The 18,005-nt window shown below is 40.6% G+C and overlaps 1 protein-coding gene across 1 annotated transcript; it reads right to left on the bottom strand.

Moving 5' to 3' along the window:
* Nucleotides 1-12,403: 12,403 nt before the first annotated feature.
* LOC119788409 (uncharacterized protein C14orf93 homolog) lies at nt 12,404-13,146 on the bottom strand. The gene is made up of 3 exons (XM_038292740.1): nt 13,125-13,146; nt 12,846-12,964; nt 12,404-12,720 (listed from the first exon to the last, which is right to left on the bottom strand). Exons 1-3 carry the CDS (start codon nt 13,138-13,140, stop codon nt 12,421-12,423), a joined length of 435 nt encoding a protein of 144 aa, XP_038148668.1. The 5' UTR covers nt 13,141-13,146; the 3' UTR covers nt 12,404-12,420.
* Nucleotides 13,147-18,005: the final 4,859 nt, after the last annotated feature.

Below are 18,005 nucleotides of genomic sequence, written 5' to 3'. Positions count from 1 at the left end.
TGTATAATCTTTTGTATTATACTAATTTTAGTTTCATTTAAAAGATTTTAAAATATAATCTTTTAAATTTGTTTTGTTTCTTGCTAGATTATAAATTTTTAAAAGGGAAAGGGAAGGGGACTTTGGAGCTAATTTTTTCCCGTAATTTTTTTTTCTTTAATCTTTAAAAAACTGTTAACAATTTTGGGTTTTTTTTTGAATTTAGTTTTTGAAATTTTAAATTTTAAAATGTGCCGACAAAAATCATTTTTCACCTTTTCAAAAAAAAGGTTCGTTTTTTGGGTCCCCTGCTGACCTCCAGGGACCTCGATGTCAGAAGTCCTCACTCCCTTAACCTTCTAACGGGGTATTGAGGCTGGAAGACTGCTTCCTCCAGGTGGTACCTGACACTTCTGACAATCGCTGTCCTCAGAAAAAATCAGTCAAAGAGAATCCTGCCGACAACGCCAAATTGTCGTGGGAAAAAAGTATTCAACTATTCATCCTAGTTAAATAAACGGAGATCGATGGATTTCACTCAGTCGGCACATTTATTAATCATCTTTGCAAAGAGAGAACAGTCGTCATGGCACAGCATGCTGCTCTGTTCTGATCTGGGCAGGGTTCGTCCCCCCCTAGTTACAACAATGGAAAGCAGTCAGAGTCATAACAAATTACACACACTTGGGTTAACAGTAACATGTTATGAATAAACCTTGAGAAAGAATCTGGATTGTTATGGGAAGAAGCTATGTCTGGTCTACAAACAACATTCTGCAGGGAATGGTGTGGCCTTGAGAGAGAAACAGACTGATTGCTTCCTGTTTGGACCTGTTCACTTCCTGTTTGGATTAACTGAGTGTGCAACTGAGTGTGCAGCTGTTCAGAGGATCTCCATCTGAAGTTAAGTTATTTTCTCTGTGATATCTCTGTTTCTAAGTGACTATTTTTAAAAACATGCCCCTTTCTGCTGCATTTTTTCTACTGACACTTGCCCTTTTTCACACGGTTTTTTTTTCTGAAAGAAAGAATAGCTAGCCTAGGCTACCGCAAAGCTTAGCTTGCAAAGGCTTCTCTCTCTCCCCCCCCTTGCTCTTTTCAAATTTCTTCCTTTTTCCCCCTCCTCCCCTCCGCTCCCCTGTGTCAAAATTTTCATTTATTCCTCTGCCCCCCTTTTTATGATAATGGGTTTGTGAAATAAGTGAGTTTTTTTTTGTAGCTTTGGAGGCGAGGGGCCCAGAGTTAGAACCCCGGGCTTCAGGCTGTTAAAATACCCCCCACTTTAGCTGTCCCCCAAAAAAGGGTTGGCCTGATCACCCAGGGGGTTTTGGGAAACTGTACGCAGAAAGCGTAGTCGTGGACTCTCCCCCACTGGCCCACCCCCAAACCCCCGTTCACGTTTCAAACCCCGGTTTTTCCCCCCACTCAGTGACACACCCCTGAGAACCCCACTCGGTGATTGGCAGCTCCAAAGTCGGGAAACTGGCATTAGATACACCAGGACCTTTACAAATGTTTTCCCGGGGGCCCCAAACGGGCGACAAATCAAATCCCCCCTGAAACTACGGGCTAAGGATAAGGTTAAATACAGTAAGTTTTTTTATTCCCCCCGCTGGGGGTAATGACCCCCCCGGTTACGCCATCGGGGGTCACAAAAAATTATTTTTTGCTTCGGTGTGAAGTTGCCAAAAAAATGTGGGACCCCCGAATTTTTTCCCCTGGTCCCCTCCCTGATCTGCCCCAGTGATGACATTTTTACCCGCATGTCGTCTTTTAAACCGCTTTTTGGCTAGGTGGTGCCCTGAAAACAACGTGGGCTACATTAATAATTGGCAACCCTTTTTTGGGGGAAAGCCTGGTCTGATTCGGAGAGAGGCATCCACCCCAACTTTGGATGGGCAGCTCTTCTTTCTGGGAACCCTTTGGAAACATTTTTTAGCCCCTCCAAACCCTGCCCCACCCAGGGTGCGGGCCAGGAAGCAGAGTTGTTTTTTAAAAACACACATCTCTCAGTTTCTCAAAACTTTTACCCATTTCTTTACTCCATCCAGACAGGTCTTCCCCCACGCCCAAAAACCCTAATAAATTAGCAAAGTTTCCCAAAGGGAAGAAAATCTTTGGAAATCTAATTAAAATCAAAAAACTCCAATTGGGGAAAAATTTTAAAACAATTAAATCGGTCTTTTTAACCAAATCGCTTTCCTCTAAAAGTCTACAAGTTAATGACTTGATTTGGATAATCACATTGATTTTTTTTCCCTTTACAAAAACCTGGCTGCAAAAAGATTTTATGTGAGCATAAATAGGCAACCCCTTTCCCAAGCTTTTTTAAATTTTCACACCCCCCAAAGTTCGGGGGCGAGGAGGAGGAGTACCAAAACCCTTTCCCAGCCCCTAAACTTACTGATTACCCCCCAAAACAATTAATACCTACAATTTCTTTTGAACTTTTAAACCCTTTAATTTTCCCTGACCCAAAATTTCAAGGAAAAAAAACCCCTCTTTTTTTTGTAATTTTTGTATCGTCCACCAGGCCCTTTCCCTCTGAATTTTTAGATGATTTTTCAAGTTCCTTTTCTGTTTTTGGTAAAAATACTGACAGGGTCATCAAGTGGGAGTTTTTAAACATCCATGCTGACATTGAAGGCGATAGTTTAAAGAGCACCTTTAATGCATCTTAGACACTATTGGTTTTGTTCAAAATGTGAATAGTCCCACCATTCTCATTTTCCATATTTTGGGAAATCTTGTGCTGACATAGGGCATAGAATGGGGAAAAAAAATAACAGTTTTTTCCTCACAACCCTTCCCTCTCTACCACTTTTTCTAAAAACCTTAAAGGATTACAAAAAACCGAGTTTTTCCCCCCCCAAAAGAAGGTTAAATTTTTAGTAGATCTTTATCAGTTTAGGGGCATTTTAAAAATTTTTTAAAGAATTTTCTTCACTTTCTCTCGGGCCTCTGTTTTCCCACGGGCAGTGCGCAGATTGCAAAAGCTTAGCTTATTTCCCCTTACGGGTTTGTTTGATTTTTGTTGAGGGGTTCTAGTTCCCCTGCGATTCCCTTTAGAAAAACGCGGGCCCCTTTGAAAAAAAAAACCTTTAAAAATAGAAAGTTGCCCCTTGGTTTAAAATGCAGAGCTCCCTTTTTACTTTGAAGAAAAAAATGCTAGGAAACGGAAAAGAAAATTTTCGCTCCCACAGGCCTGGAGAGCCCTTTCCTATCTGGAAAAAGGGTTTCCCCTGCTGTACAAAAAGGCCCCTTTTGAAAAGCAAGACAGCTTATTTCCCTCCTAAATTAATAAGGGAGAATAAGATAATCCTAATTCTTTTTAATATTTTTTCCCCAAACTCCCCCAGAGCCTTACTCTTTTAAACCCCGCCCCATTCCACCTGCTCTTAGCAGCAATGTTTTTAGGGGATTTTTTAAATAAAAAATTTGACCCTTATTAAAAATAAGATCAAAAGCACTCCTCTACCCCCGCGATTGAAACCTGAGGTAGTCATGGAATTTTCCCCCGGGTTTTAAAACTGTTTTTGACCCAGTTGAACTCTTTTGAATTAGAAAAATTTTAATTTCTTCATCTAAGCCTTTCAACTTGTATTTTAGATCCATTTCCAACCAGGTTTTTTTAAAGGGAGGTTTTCCCCCTTTGATCTCCTCCCCCATTTAGATGTTTTAATCTATCTTGTTACAGGGTAAGTACCTAAAGTTTTTTAAATTCTGTAATTAAACCTCTTTTTAAAAACCGCCCTCTTGACCCAGATGACTTGGTAAATTATAGACCTAAAACCAACCCTTCCTTTCTTATCCAAAATTCTTGAAAAGTAGTTGCCAAAAAATTTTTGCTTTTAACTCCACCAAATGAACTTTTTGAAGATTTTCCCATCTGGGTTTTAGAGCTAAACATAGCACTGAAACAGTTTCGGGTAAAAGTCCAAAATAATATTCTCAGGGCCTCAGATAATGGATTTTGAAATCTGTGCTCGCCTTTTTGGATCTTAGTGCTCTTTTTGATAAGTTGACCATAATATTCTTTTGAAAGACTTAAATTATTTTTTTTGGAATTAAAGGAACAGCACTAGACGGGTTTAAAAATCTTACCCTTATTTTATCGAATTCATTTTTCAGTTAATAAGATCTTCAAACCCCGCTAAAAAGGTTCCCTGTGGAGTACCACGGGGACAGTGCAGGCCCAAATTTCCCCTTTTACTTTATACATCTCCCAAAGGGGGTAAAATTTAAATTGGGACAGCAGGGGTTTAAATTTTTCCACTTTTTATGCTAAATGATACCCAGCTTATTTTGTCTATAAATCCAGATGAAGTTTAACCCATTACAAAGATTACGGGCATGTCTTGAAGACAAAAAAACCCTTTATGACTCTTAATTTTCCTGCTTCTAAATTTCCAGAAAAAAACAAAAAGTTATGTTTTTGGGACCAGAGTCTCTGAAAAAGAAACTGATTAGCCAGTCACTTCATTTGGGGGGGATTAAACTGTTTCAGATAAAAAATAAAAAATCTTGGTGTTATTTTTATCAGGACCTTAAATTTAAAATCCCATATCAAAGAGGTTTTTTTAAGAATTTCCTTCTTTCATCTGAGGAACTTTGGGAAAAAATTTAAAAAATATCCTGTCCAGGGGTGATGCTGAGAAACTGGGTCCATGCTTTTTGTTACTTAAAGGGGCGGGACAAATTGTAATTTTTTTACTATCAAATCCCCCAAACGGTAGTTAAAAGCCTTCACTGATCCAAAATGCTGCACCCAAGTTCTAATGAAAAAAAAAAAAAGAGAGATCAATCTTTTTCCTATCCGGCTTCCCCTTCTTTGGGCCCTTCCTGTTAAATCAAAAATAAAATTTTAAAAAATCCTTCTTCTCACATAAAACCCTTTAAAAAGGCCCAAAAGCCCCTTTTTCTTATATCAGAACTAAATTTTTCCCCTTATGTTCCTAACAGAGCACTTCGCTCTAAATCGCGGGTTTTAAACTAGTGGTTCCTAAAATTTTCAAAAGAAAGAAGGGGAGGCAGATCTTTTAGTTATAAAGGTTTCCTCTCCGTGGAACCAACTACCAGTTTTAGTCCGTAGGCAGAAAACCCTGTCATTTTTAAAAGGCTAGGCTTAAAACTTTCATTTTTGATAAAGCTTATAGTTAGGGTGGGGCCGGTTATCCTGAGCTATCTCTATAGTTTTCTGCTATAGGCTTAGATTTTTGGGGGACATAGGACCCCCCCCTTTTTATCAAATTCCCGCTTTTATTCCCCTTCTGTTTTCCTATTCTGCCCGAAACCCTTTTTGTTCAAAACTCTAACCTTCTGCCCCTCTGCTTTTCCTCAGAGTAGCTTTTTCCTTTGTCTGTTCCTGTTTTTTTCTGTGACGCATCCGGAAAAAAAAAAATCACTGTGCTGCTTCTATCAACACCCTTTTTAATAGGGTGTTTTGGGGATTTGGGCCCGTTTTTTCCCCGTGTGGTCCCCGTTTCCCTCTGACCGGACTGAGTGGATGTCTCTCTTCGGGCCTCTGGCAAAGGGAAAACTGCCCTTTAAACTCGCTGCCTGGCTTTTGTGTTTCCCGGAAAGGGGCCCCCCTTTTTCAGCTGCTTTTTTTTATCTCTGCTTCTGTCCCCCTTTTAACCCCCCGTCCCGGGGGTCAGCAGATGGCGCTTTACACTGAGCCTGGGTTTTGCTGGGGGTTTTTTTCCTGTTTTTTAAAAAAAAGGGTTTTTTCCCCTCCACTTCGCACAAGCAGGGTTAGTGTGGGGGGTTTTTATTTGGGGTCAAAAGAGTCAATGCAATCAACTGGTTTTTCCCTTTTAAAAGAAAACTTTGTTCATTTGGGCTGTATGTCTGGTTGAACTTAAAGTGCCTTGAGATGACAGGGGTTGTGAATTTGGGGCCCAATAAAAAAAACTGAATTGGGAAATTTAAATTAATTGAATTGATAACTTTTTTTAGTGATTTAAAAAAGAATATTAAATTAATAGGGGAAAAAAAATAAATTTTTCCCCACAACAACTGTCCCGAGAGGCAGCTTTTCAGCATTTGCACAAAAGAAACTATAAAAAAAAAAAAGTTACCTACAAAAGATCTATGGAAATGAGCACAGGGGGACCAGACATCCATGTATTGGGGGACTCTGAACACATTTACCCCCCTTTGTTTCCCCAGTAACTTGACATAAAAGCAGTTAAAAAGGGATCATAAAGGGGCATTTTCCCTGCATGTAAATATCGAATAGAGCTGCTGTTAAACAACCCAAAACAACAAAAAAGGGAGGGACTGTGTGTTACATCAAAATCTCCACAAATCTGGAAAAAAACAACAAAAAAATAAATTTGTTTCCCTTCTGAAAAAGTACAAAACAATTTTTCGAGTAGGTTCCTACAGGGGTTTATTTCTGGGTAGTTTCAAAACTATATATACAAAAAAAGAAACAACCTCTTCATATTAAGCAGGGTTTACACCATATCACATTTTTTAAATTTACTTTTAAAAACTTTTGGTTTTATTAAAAAGGGAAAAATCAAAATTTTCCCAGGTGCAAAACAAAATTTAGCAGCTCTGAAAAGGGTCGCCAGAGAGCACAACATAAAGTTTTAATTAATAACGCTGAATGGGCGATTTTCCATGTTGCCAGCAAAACGCCTTTACAAATTTATTTAGATCCAATGCCTTTTTTTTCGTTTTAAATTTTTAGTTCAAACCCAAACTTGATAGTCTCTTTTCTGTCATAGTTGACCTCAAATATGTCCTTTATGAGCCTGAGACGTAAGGCCTAACCAGTGTTGGGGAGTAACGGATTACATGTAACGACGTTATGTAATTTAAAGCTACAGTGTGTAATTTTCAGCGACATCTAGCGGTCAGACTGCAGACTGCAGCAACATGAACGTCTCCCCCCCACCGCTTCTCCCCCCCCACAGTACCCGGGGAAACGTTCCCGGGGCAAAATTCTTTCCCCCCGTCCCATCACCTACCCCTTCCCCAAATGGGTGAGTTTTTTTACATAATAATTTTTTCGATAGTATTTCAATTTGTCTGTGTAGGGTTTTAGATTTCATGTAGACTTTAAAATAATAAAAATACCCGTTTTTTTTTTTCTAAAAGTCGTTTTTTGACGTTTTTTGGGGAGCTGCTTTTCATGGTGATATAAACAGAAAGAAGTAATTGTATCATTAGTTTTAAAAGCGAATTGTGGTTCGCTGGAAGAATATTATTTCCCCGTTTACAGAGTCCAAGGGCTTGTTTTTTGGCACAAAGGGGGTTTCAAGGCAAGGAAAAAAGGGAAAAGGGAAAAGGGCAGAGAGGCCGGGGGGAAACGTGCACTGGGGGCCCGGCAGAGAGGGGAGCCAGGGGTGAGAGCAGAGGAGGAAAAGGGGTTGAAGATCTCCAAAGGAGCCGGGGAGAAGTAACCGAGGGAAAAATCCAGAAAATTTTTTTACAGAAAATTTCTGAATCATTACCTTGAAAAAAGTCAGGACGTTGCTGAAAAAAATAAACTTGGGGAGAACAAACATCACACGGGGAGCAAGTTTTTTGTTTTAGAAAAGGTCGGGGCACCTGTACTCCAAAAACGCAGTGATATTTTGACCATTGTGTGTATAGGGTTTAATTTCCTGTCCAAGAGAAAAAATGGCAACTTGAGCGTCACTTTGAAAACCTTTTTTTCCCCCATCATTTACTTCCCTCTGTAAATGCCCCTGCCAATGTTGAAACCCTGTTTTTTGTCGTTTTTGTCACTCTTGCGTTTTTTTCCCCGTCGTGTTTCCCTTCTTAGATAAAGGGGTTTTGGTGTCCGCCGCTTTTTTGTTGTGATACAAGTAGGCATGATCCTCCATTTCCCTCTGAAAGTTTTGGCCACACGTGCCAAAAAGTTTGCAAAGTCACTCCCCCGCCTGCCCCTTGTTTACCCCTTTTTTGTTACCAAGAGGCCCCAGTAACCGCTTTTTCTTCTTCTTTGGGTTTTAGGCAGACTAAACGCTTCTCAGGGATAATAAATTTCCCCTCTACCGGTTTTGTACCGTCTCAGTTTTATCCTCTCAAATTTCCGTAGTTATTTTTTGAGCGTCATGGGAAAAATCTCGCAATCGCTAGTTTTTTTGCCTCTGCGCTCCGTACGCAAAGAAGTCAGCCCCCATGGCTGCGAGAAACCCGCTCCTATGTAATTTTAAAAACGAATTCCCAAGGCAAAAGCAAATGTTATGGGTTTAAAAGGTTGGGTGAACTTTGGGGGGGGTGGGTAAATAACATAAATTAAAGGGGTTAATTTTATTAAATTTCTGAATTTATATGCCTGTAATTATTACACACTGTAAGGGGTTTTTAAATTTAAAAAACCCCCGGGGGAAACCTTTTAATTTGGGGTTTTCAGGAAAAATGAAAAAATATGTAATTCAGTTACAAGGGTTTCTTTTCCAAAAAATTTTAAGGGAATTAAAATTTTTGTTACATTTTTTTTAAAAAAAAATTTAAAAAAAAACCTTTTTTCGAAAAGGGAATTAATATTTTTATTGCTTTCCCCGGGCCTTTTTATCGCCGTTTTCCCCCTAACCCGGGTCCTTGTTTTCTATCTTTTTTGCCGTCTGGATTCCATCCCCGTGCTTGGGGGGAGCCCATTTGAAACGCAAGCGACGGGACGGGTTCTATTTCCGCTCAAGCAGGGGGCATAAAAAATTGGGCGTTCCGCAAGGAAATTTTTTAAGGGGAATTTTCATTTTTTTAAATTTTTGAATAAGGGAAAATTGTTGGGGGAAGGAAATTCTTTCCGGTAAAATGGAAATGGGTTTAGGGGTTTTAAATGGTTTTTTTGGTTAAAGTGGGGGAGGGAAAAAGTATTTGGGAAAGGGAGGATTAGAAATTTATGGGGGGTTATTTTTTTGGGGGAAAATTTTGATTGTGGGGGGTTTTTTAATTATTGTTTTTTAAGGGTTTTTTTTTGGGGGTTTTAAAAATTTAAAATTTTTGGGGAAATTTAAAGTAATAAAAAGTTATTTATTACTTTTTTTTTAAAAAGTTAAAAAAAATTTTAAAAATTTAATTTTTTAAAAAAAAGGGAAATGTAACGGATTTCATTTTTTTAAAATAACCCTTTAACCCCCCCACTGGGGCCTAACTAACATCATAGTTAGAGAAATAACGTTCTGCAACCTGATTTTTATAACCCTAACCCTAGGACAAGCTGGAGTATCTCTCTCCCTAACCTCGTACATATGGTTCTGTACAGGACCCCCCTCCGCTGAACTAGCCGGGGCCACTCTCGCAGTAATAAGTGAACCTCAGCGTCCAGCTTGTCCTCCCAAAGCAGTTTCGTCCCCAGGTGTTAAAAGCGCTGCATGACGATGGGGGGCATTTGGGCATCGAACGGACTATTGAACTAACCAGGGACAGATTCTACTGGCCAAGGATGGCCGCAGACATTGCCAGTTACATATATAGCTGCGGAAGATGTGTAGCGCACAAATCCCAGCCCCACCGAACCGCTCCTCTCCACCAAATGACCAGTAAGGGCCCACTTGATTTAGTGTGTATTGACTTTTTGTCAATGGAGCCTGATTCTCGTGGCATTGCAAATGTTTTGGTTGTAACAGACCATTATACCAGATATGCTCAGGCTTATCCCACGAGAGATCAGAAAGCCTCAACAGTGGCCAAAATCTTGCTGGAAAAATTCTTTGTCCATTATGGACTACCTTCCCGAATCCATTTGGATCAGGGCCGCAATTTTGAGAGTAAGCTAATCAAGGAACTGCTCACGGTACTGGGTATCAAAAAATCAAGAACAACGCCATATCACCCTCAAGGGGACCCACAGCCCGAACGTTTTAACCGGAACTTGTTGTCTATGTTGGGTACACTGGACCCAGTGAAGAAGAAGTGTTGGAGTCAGCAAATTGCCGCTATGGTGCATGCTTATAATTGCACCAAAAGTGATGCCACTGGCTACTCCCCGTACTTCCTTATGTTTGGACGGGAAGCGCGCCTCCCAGTGGACCTATGTTTCAGTTCTGTGCAGGAGAGAGTAGAGAAAAAGTCCCACAAGAGATATGTGGAGACTCTTAAGAAAGACCTGCAAGTTGCTTATGAACTGGCTGTGCAAGCAGCCGACAAGAATCACCAACGCAACAAGCAGGCCTACGACCGGAGAGTTCGCTCCCACTTGTTAGAAGTAGGCGACAGAGTACTTGTTCGTGCTTTTGGGGGCACTGGCAAACAAAAACTGAAGGATAAATGGAACTCTGTCCCCTATGTAGTTCAAGAAAAGTTGCCAAACCTTCCTGTGTACAGAGTGAAACCAGAGAAGGGTGCAGGGGTGGTGAAAACTCTGCACCGAGACCACCTATTACCAGTAGGCTCTCTTGTAAGGTTACCCGAAGGGTCTGATGAGGCTATGGAAACAGTCCACAAAGTGGAACGGACACGGCTGCAGTGTCGTGCTAAATCCGAAGGAGTGGGGCCCGATGAGTCAGACTCTGAGGACGATGAATATGTATATACCCCTGCAGCAGTGACCAGCTATGCACCTTACCCGGGCCCCGATGGATCGTCACCGTCAGTGAGTGATGGTAGTGAAGTGGGTACTGGCTTACCTCAGACTCCTGATGATGTTGAGGGGATTATTCAGGTGGATACTGATGACTTGCAATTAGGCCTGGGAAACCATGTTGAGTCGAAGGAGGATGAATACTGTAACCTGTCGGAAGGGGGTGGTGCTGAGATACCTTGCACTCCCCAGTTTCAAGGTGCTGGGTCCGCAGGAGAGGTCGAGTCTCTCACAGATGACAGTTTGGGGAACTGGGGACAGGCAAGAGATATTGCCCGTGATCCGTTTCACTTACGATGAACTAGGGACACCCTCTGACCGTCCATTGGTCATACAGCATAAAGGAATGAAAATATGTGTATCCAGGGATGGGGAGTTGACTAAGCAAGGTCGAGTGGTCAAATGTTTAACTATTAGTATCTTACCTGGTGACAGTGGTTAGTTTAGTCTGATGAGGACATCCAGACCTTTAGAAAGGGGGGAGTGTAACCCAGGTGTTACTGGGAGTTTGTTTGTTTTTTTTTTTGTTAAAAAAGAAAATTCTGTTAAGACATATATGGGCTTATATAGTTCATAACTCCTGTATTATACAGTTGGTTTATTTTCATGTGCTATGCATTTAAATATTTTGCAGAGATTTACTTTAACTGTTTTTGATTTAAAAGAGAGAGGAACAGCAAAAGAGAGGCAGGAAAAGGAAAGAGAGAGGGGCGTTTTTTTTGTTTTTTTTTCCCGGTGGGGGGCGCAGTCCGTCTCTTCTGGGAGAGGGAAAAAAAAGAGGGAAGAACAAGAGACAGTTTTTTTTTGGCCCGGAGGAAAAAGAAAGAAACTGTACGGGAGGGCCACCGGAGTTTTTTTTTTACCGAATCGGCGGGGCATGTTGAAGGGACTTGGCTGCAGTGAGTGTTTAAGTGCTTAGTTTAGACATTCGCCGGTTTGATACGCCTCAACCCAGCCCGAGGGCAGGCCGAGAAAAGTTAGCCCCTGCCAGAGGTAGCTCGGAGCTACTCAGTTAGCGCCCTGGTTTCCGAACAGCCAGTGGTTCCACTGAAGTAGCCGACGAGGGAGCAACGCTACTCGGTTAGCGCCCTGGTTTCCGAACAGCCAGTGGTTCCACTGAAGTAGCCGACGTGGGAGCACCGCTGCCCGGATAGCGCCCTGGTGACCGGGAAAGCCAGAGGTTCCTCCGGCGACGTGGGAGGGACTTCATCAGCCACCCGGCCGGACACCTTGTGCGGCTCCCACACAGTTTTTTTTTTATATATATATATTTTTTTTCTTCTTCTTTCCACTGGAAGACTGGAACAACCGTACTGTGAGTAAGGGACCTTTGGAAAAGGATTATTTCTTCAGTTTACATAGATAACAGGCCTGCAACGATTATTTTTGGGGGTATTTTCTTTTATGTGCCGGCTATTTTGTTTAGTACCTGCGCAGGTGTTTCAAAGTTTTGTTATAGTGTGGCCACACAGTTTTTTTTCTGTCATTTTAGAGGTTATTTGCCCCTAGCGGCTGAGGAGTATTTGTTTTTTTTTATTTGTTTTATTGTAAAAGGTGGGTTTACAGGGGAATTATTATTTGTGTTATTCAGCGTGTTTAAAATAAATGCTTTATTTGAAATATATATATCTGAGTTTTGACCACTCACTGAATAGTTCCAGAGTATAGAGGTATAGCTTCAGAGAGAACCCCACCACACTTAAGGGATCATAGGACATGATTTGGGTTACAGGTGGAACTGAGCTGCAGAGGGGGGGAGCCTTGAGGGTCCAGAGGCTAGTCGGCAGGCAGAGGGCTGAGGGCAGAGGCTTAACTGAGTGCAGGCAGGCAGATTCCAGACAGAGAAACTCTTCAGGATACGCATGTGTGGGATCTGCCCACACATGCGTATCCAAAAATTACAACTCCGTGAACTGTCCGTTTGCCTCCTCGGGGTTGGACGTAACTGGCAGCATTCTCTCCGAGGCAGGTCCGATGTGCAGACGCCTACTGTGCGTAGCTCTGTACTTCGGCGTCGCCTCTAACCGGGACTGCAGCTTAACACAGAGTTCAGAGAGATCCGGCCTACGAAATGACGGCGGCCGTACAATCCATCCGCCAACGATGCCATCTTCTTCGTCAGACATGAGGTCGACGGTGGCGGACTTCCAGAGTTCCACTTCCTCATGAGCTAGCACACTCTGCCTCGATTCCAGCAGCTGTAAAAAAAAAAAAAAAAAAAAAAAAAAAGCAATGAATCAGCACTATGCGATGGGATGCACTGCGTATGGACACAACACATCTATCAATGCACCTGAAAAATAGTCACCAAATAAAGTCTTACCCTCTTTCTTCTAGCTCGACTCCGAGCTGAATGCTTGGCAGCTTCCGCCCGCAACGTGTTCTCTGGCTGCGTATATCTGAAGCTCCTGTGTACCGTCTCATAATACGTCTTACAGGCAGCTGGAAAACAATTAAATGAAAGTGGTATGAATAATAGGAGGTCACTGCCTCATTATGAGGCGAGATTAGTCTGTGAAAACAAAATGAACAGTTATGATCAGTATCTATCCGTATCTATTTCCTTTTACCGCAGAATGAAAGCATATTCTTTTAATCTTACCCTTGCTCCGGTTCATAGCGCCTGCAATTTGTCTCCGAGTTGTGAAGACGGCAAACTACTTCCTGTGAATCACAAAAAATAGACCTTAATAAAGCTTGTTCTTGCAAGGCTACTATTAGCCGTAGTTTAAGGCTAGGCTGCTTTTAGCTTAGCTAGCAGTAATCGAACATATATTTACCACTAGCTTCTCTTCTTTGAGTTCGTCAGTCCACTGATAGCAATCAGCAGTTTCTTCTCGTCAGTCTGCGGACTGGCTGAAAGTTGTGGATCGCGTCCAAGAGGAGTGGAAGGCGAGTTGAACACAAGACGTCATCCAGCCATTGATCACGTACCAGCAAAATCCAAACAAAGGAACTGGAGATAAAGTTCTTCTGAGTATAGTAACACAAACATGTCTGCTTGCCCATAAGCTCACACGTGATTGGACGAGCAGTTGAAGGCTCGCCAGGCTTCTCCAATCACATACTCGCGTCTATCATGTTTTTTTTTTTTTTGCTTTATTGGCAATTCCGTTTAACAATACAGAGTAATTCAAACATCACACACAGATACACAGCAGTTGGTGACATTATAACTCAAAAAAAATGAGACATAGAATGTAAAAAATTAATAAAAATAAAACAAGGGAAACAAACATAAATAAATAAACAAATAAATAAAATAAACATAAAATAATAATAGCTAGGGGGGTTTACATTGAGTTTATGGTCATTTACAAAAGTGTATAATTTTATACCATTTTTCTTCTTCATAAATTTAAGTGACTGAAAATACAAACAAAGTTCTTTAAGAAAAACGTTGAAGTTTGGCTTGGTCCTCATGTATTTGTTTTTGTGAATGTAAAATTTCCCCATCATGAGTAACACATTAAAGGCTAGGTCCTGCAGCTTATCTGTCATTTCTATTCCAAACTAAACATTCTCTTTGTCCAGATGAGAAGGAGAATCAAATTTAGATAAACACCAGAAGCAGAAATCTTCCCAGAAAACTTTCACGTACATACAATCGTAAAAGAGGTGACCAACAGTCTCAATTTCACATTCACAGAAGGTGCAATCATTTTCTTCAAAAACCAAAACGGAGCCTCAGAAATTCCTTGGAAGGATAAATGTCAGTGATTATTTTGAAATGGACTTCTTTAACCTTTGGAGCAACAGGTAACTGTAGATATTTATTCCGCAGTTTTCCCACTTTCTCTTTTGGAAAATGCTTGGAGTTTAGGCTTCTGTGGGATGTATCTGGATGAAATTCCTTGACAAACAAACTACGTATGAGATTGTTGGTCAGCTTTTTATCAATAACAGACTGACCGTTGAGTAACAGAGAGGGAAGTTTTACCTGGACATGGTTTAGGAGTAGGTTGTATGACATTATGATCAGAGGCTGAGGAAGGGCTTTGATTAATATATTATATTGTTTTCTGTTATTTATTTTGAATTTAGAGCAAAGAGTTTCAAAAGGTAAAAAATTCCCTTTGGCATCAAGAATGTGCATTATCGACCATATACCACTTTCTAGCCAGCTCTTGTAAAATAAAGACTTGTTCCTGAATAGGACATATCGGGAGTTCCATAGTGGGGTGTTATGAGGACTAAAATTATGCTTACAGTAAATATTAGTTTCCAATAAAGTAAGACTCGTTGATGAAAAGAAGAAAGTTTAAAAGGAAGTTTCTTAGGATCAAAGTCACATTTAAGGATGAAGTTAATTCCTCCCAATTCTATAAATAATTTGGAGGGGATATGAAACCAAAAACTATTTTCATTTTTTAGAAAAGATTTGAGCCAATTCATTTTAATCATTCCGTCTAAACATTCAAAGTCTATTGCTTTAAGACCTCCATCGTTATACTCTTTAACCATTGCTCCTTTCCTAATGTAGTGTGTCTTGTTTTTCCAGATAAAGTCGAAGTTAATTTGATTTATAGCTTTAATTGCATGTTTAGGAAGGGATATGGAATAAGCTGGATAGATAAATGTTGAGAGACATTCCATTTTTGTAAGGAAAGTTCGACCAAAAATTGATATGTCACGTTGAGACCACAAATTTAAGTTAAGTTGACATTTATCTAAAATATTCTAAGAGTTTAGCTTTTGATGTGAACACCAAGATATTTCAGGGCAGATTTAACATGGATGTTATGAATGGCAGTCTGGGAGGAGTCGTGTATCGTTGCGTCTATCATGTAAACATGGCTTCATCCCCATCCGGACAGACATTTTTTCCGGTTTGCATGGAATGCACATTTTACTTTGCTGGTTCTGATTCACATTTTACCAACTGATTCTGATCAAAACTAATTTTTGAAATAAATTATTTTGTGTATTTTTTTACATAACATTTGCCATTGCTAATGGCATACACATTAATCTTGCATACTTTAATTAAATAAATCAATTCAAGCTAAAATGTAAGAGTCTATAATGAGGCTATACTGAGCCTGAGGCATGGGGGGAACACTGCCTAAGAAAGCCCACGTCAATTTCTGACAATTTATGGGAGTTTTCGGTGTTGCCTGCAAATTACCGTGAACAGCCGTTAACCTGAACTTCCACGACAATCTACAGTGCCGCATAGTGACGAAAATCCCACTTTTCATGTAGTGATGGTCAAGACAATCTCCTGCAGATCAAACCGAGCATCAGTATGGGGAAGAAAGGTGATTTGAGTGACTTTGAACGTGGCATTATTGTTGGGGCCAGAAGGGCTGGTCTGAGTATTTCAGAAACTGCTGATCTACTGGGATTTTCACCACAACCATCTCTAGGGTTTACAGAGAATGGTCCGAAAAAGAAAAACATCCAGTGAGCGGCAGTTCTGTGGGCGGAAATGCCTTGTTGATGCCAGAGGTCAGAGGAGAATGGCCAGACTGGTTCGAGCTGATAGAAGGGCAACAGTGACTCAAATAACCACCCATTACAACCAAGGTGGGCAGAAGAGCATCTCTGAACGCACAGTACGTCGAACTTTGAGGCAGATGGGCTACAGCAGCAGAAGACCACACCGGGTGCCACTCCTTTCAGCTAAGAACAGGAAACTGAGGCTACAATTTGCACAAGCTCATCGAAATTGGACAATAGAAGATTGGAAAAACGTTGCCTGGTCTAATGAGTCTCAATTTCTGCTGCGACATTCGGATGGTAGGGTCAGAATTTGGCATCTACAACATGAAAGCATGGATCCATCCTGCCTTGTATCAACGGTTCAGGCTGGTGGTGGTGGTGTGGGGAATATTTTCTTGGCACTCTTTGGGCCCCTTGGTACCAATTGAGCATCGTTGCAACGCCACAGACTACCTGAGTATTGTTGCTAACCATGTCCATCCCTTTATGACCACAATGTACCCAACTTCTGATGGCTACTTTCAGCAGGATAATGCGCCATGTCATAAAGCTGGAATCTCAGACTGGTTTCTTGAACATGACAATGAGTTCACTGTACTCAAATGGCCTCCACAGTCACCAGATCTCAATATAATAGAGCATCCTTGGGATGTGGTGGAACGGGACATTCGCATCATGGATGTGCAGCCGACAAATCTGCGGCAACTGTGTGATGCCATCATGTAAATATGGACCAAACTCCCTGAGGAATGCTTCCAGCACCTTGTTGAATCTATGCCACGAAGAATTGAGGCAGTTCTGAAGGCAAAAGGGGGTCCAACCCGTTACTAGCATGGGGTACCTAATAAAGTGGCCGGTGAATGTAAATAATTCTATCTTAAAAACCAAATCAGCCCAAATGATAGTTTCACCTGCACAAATGAAGAAGCACTGAAAAAGTAGGCTGGATAACTTTGATTTAATGCAGAGCTTATTGGGTGGATAGTTGACATCTGGGTGACCTAAAGAAATCATTAATTTCTCTGAAAGAAGCCAACAGGCTTTTTTTACATGTATTTCTTTTTTTTTTACACGCAGACATTTTAAATATACAAACCTGCACTAAAAAATGAATAACCATTCAGTATTTGCTGCTTTTTTTCACGTCAATGTAATGTCAGCTTCACGCAGCTGAAGCTCCTGTTTGATGAGGCAGTCCAGGGTGCCAAAACTGTGCATCTGAAGTGCAAAACAATGCACTGCTAAGGGGTTCTCAGCAATTACCGAATTTCATTACTGCAGACACTAGAGGAGTTCCTAAAAGAGTCAGCTGTCTTTTCTGAGCTGTATTTTGTTTTGTTTTTTTTGGCCTTAGGCATTGTAATAAAACAAAATCAGCATCAAAACTTTAGAAATATTGGAGCGTTGTTAGTATTCAGTTCAAAGTGCACGCACTTCGAACTGCACTTTCCTCAGCTATGTATTTCACTTTAACGCAAGCCGATAATGGCTCTCCTTTATGAAACCTAGCCATGTCTGCACTTTTTTGATACCTTATTTCATTGGCTATAAAACCAATGAAATAACTTAACAAAGAACAGCAGGACTGTATGAGGTGTAAAATTGCTCTACTCTGTGCGTCACTGGCTGACAGGCAAGGAGCACTTGTGAGACTTCAGCGACTCTCCCTGACTCAAATCAAGTCACACAAATATGCAGATAATTTTGTCTTTTATGTAAGAAGACAATGTAAAGAAACATACCAAAAATCACAGACAAATTTTTGAGGAAGTAAGTATTATTAGCAAGATGCTAAGCATTAGCTATGACGAACTAACTTTTCTGATGTCAAAAAACGGACGCTAACGATGTCTATATTAGTAAAAAAATTTCCGTTGTAATTTTCCGTGCCTTCTCAGTTATTAGTTGTAAATGCTATAAAATAATAATTTCTTATAAAGTAGAAATAACAGAGAAAGGTAAAAATAAGCTTTAAAAAGAACACAACTAATCCTTGTAATAAAAATCTATTCCATCCCACTAAAAAACAAACAACACC

The sequence above is a fragment of the Cyprinodon tularosa genome, unplaced genomic scaffold (assembly GCF_016077235.1).
Source record: "Cyprinodon tularosa strain WSP-4 unplaced genomic scaffold, ASM1607723v1 ctg109, whole genome shotgun sequence".
NCBI classification, from domain to species: Eukaryota; Metazoa; Chordata; class Actinopteri; order Cyprinodontiformes; family Cyprinodontidae; genus Cyprinodon; species Cyprinodon tularosa.
This window is presented reverse-complemented; position numbering and strand designations above follow the sequence as displayed.

Bases quoted from the DNA above. Each gene is read 5' to 3' on its own strand.
- LOC119788409 (XM_038292740.1), bottom strand. The intron at 12,721-12,845 runs GTAAGACTTTAT...TTTTTTTTACAG, and splicing joins GTCGAGCTAGAAGAAAGAGG to CTGCTGGAATCGAGGCAGAG.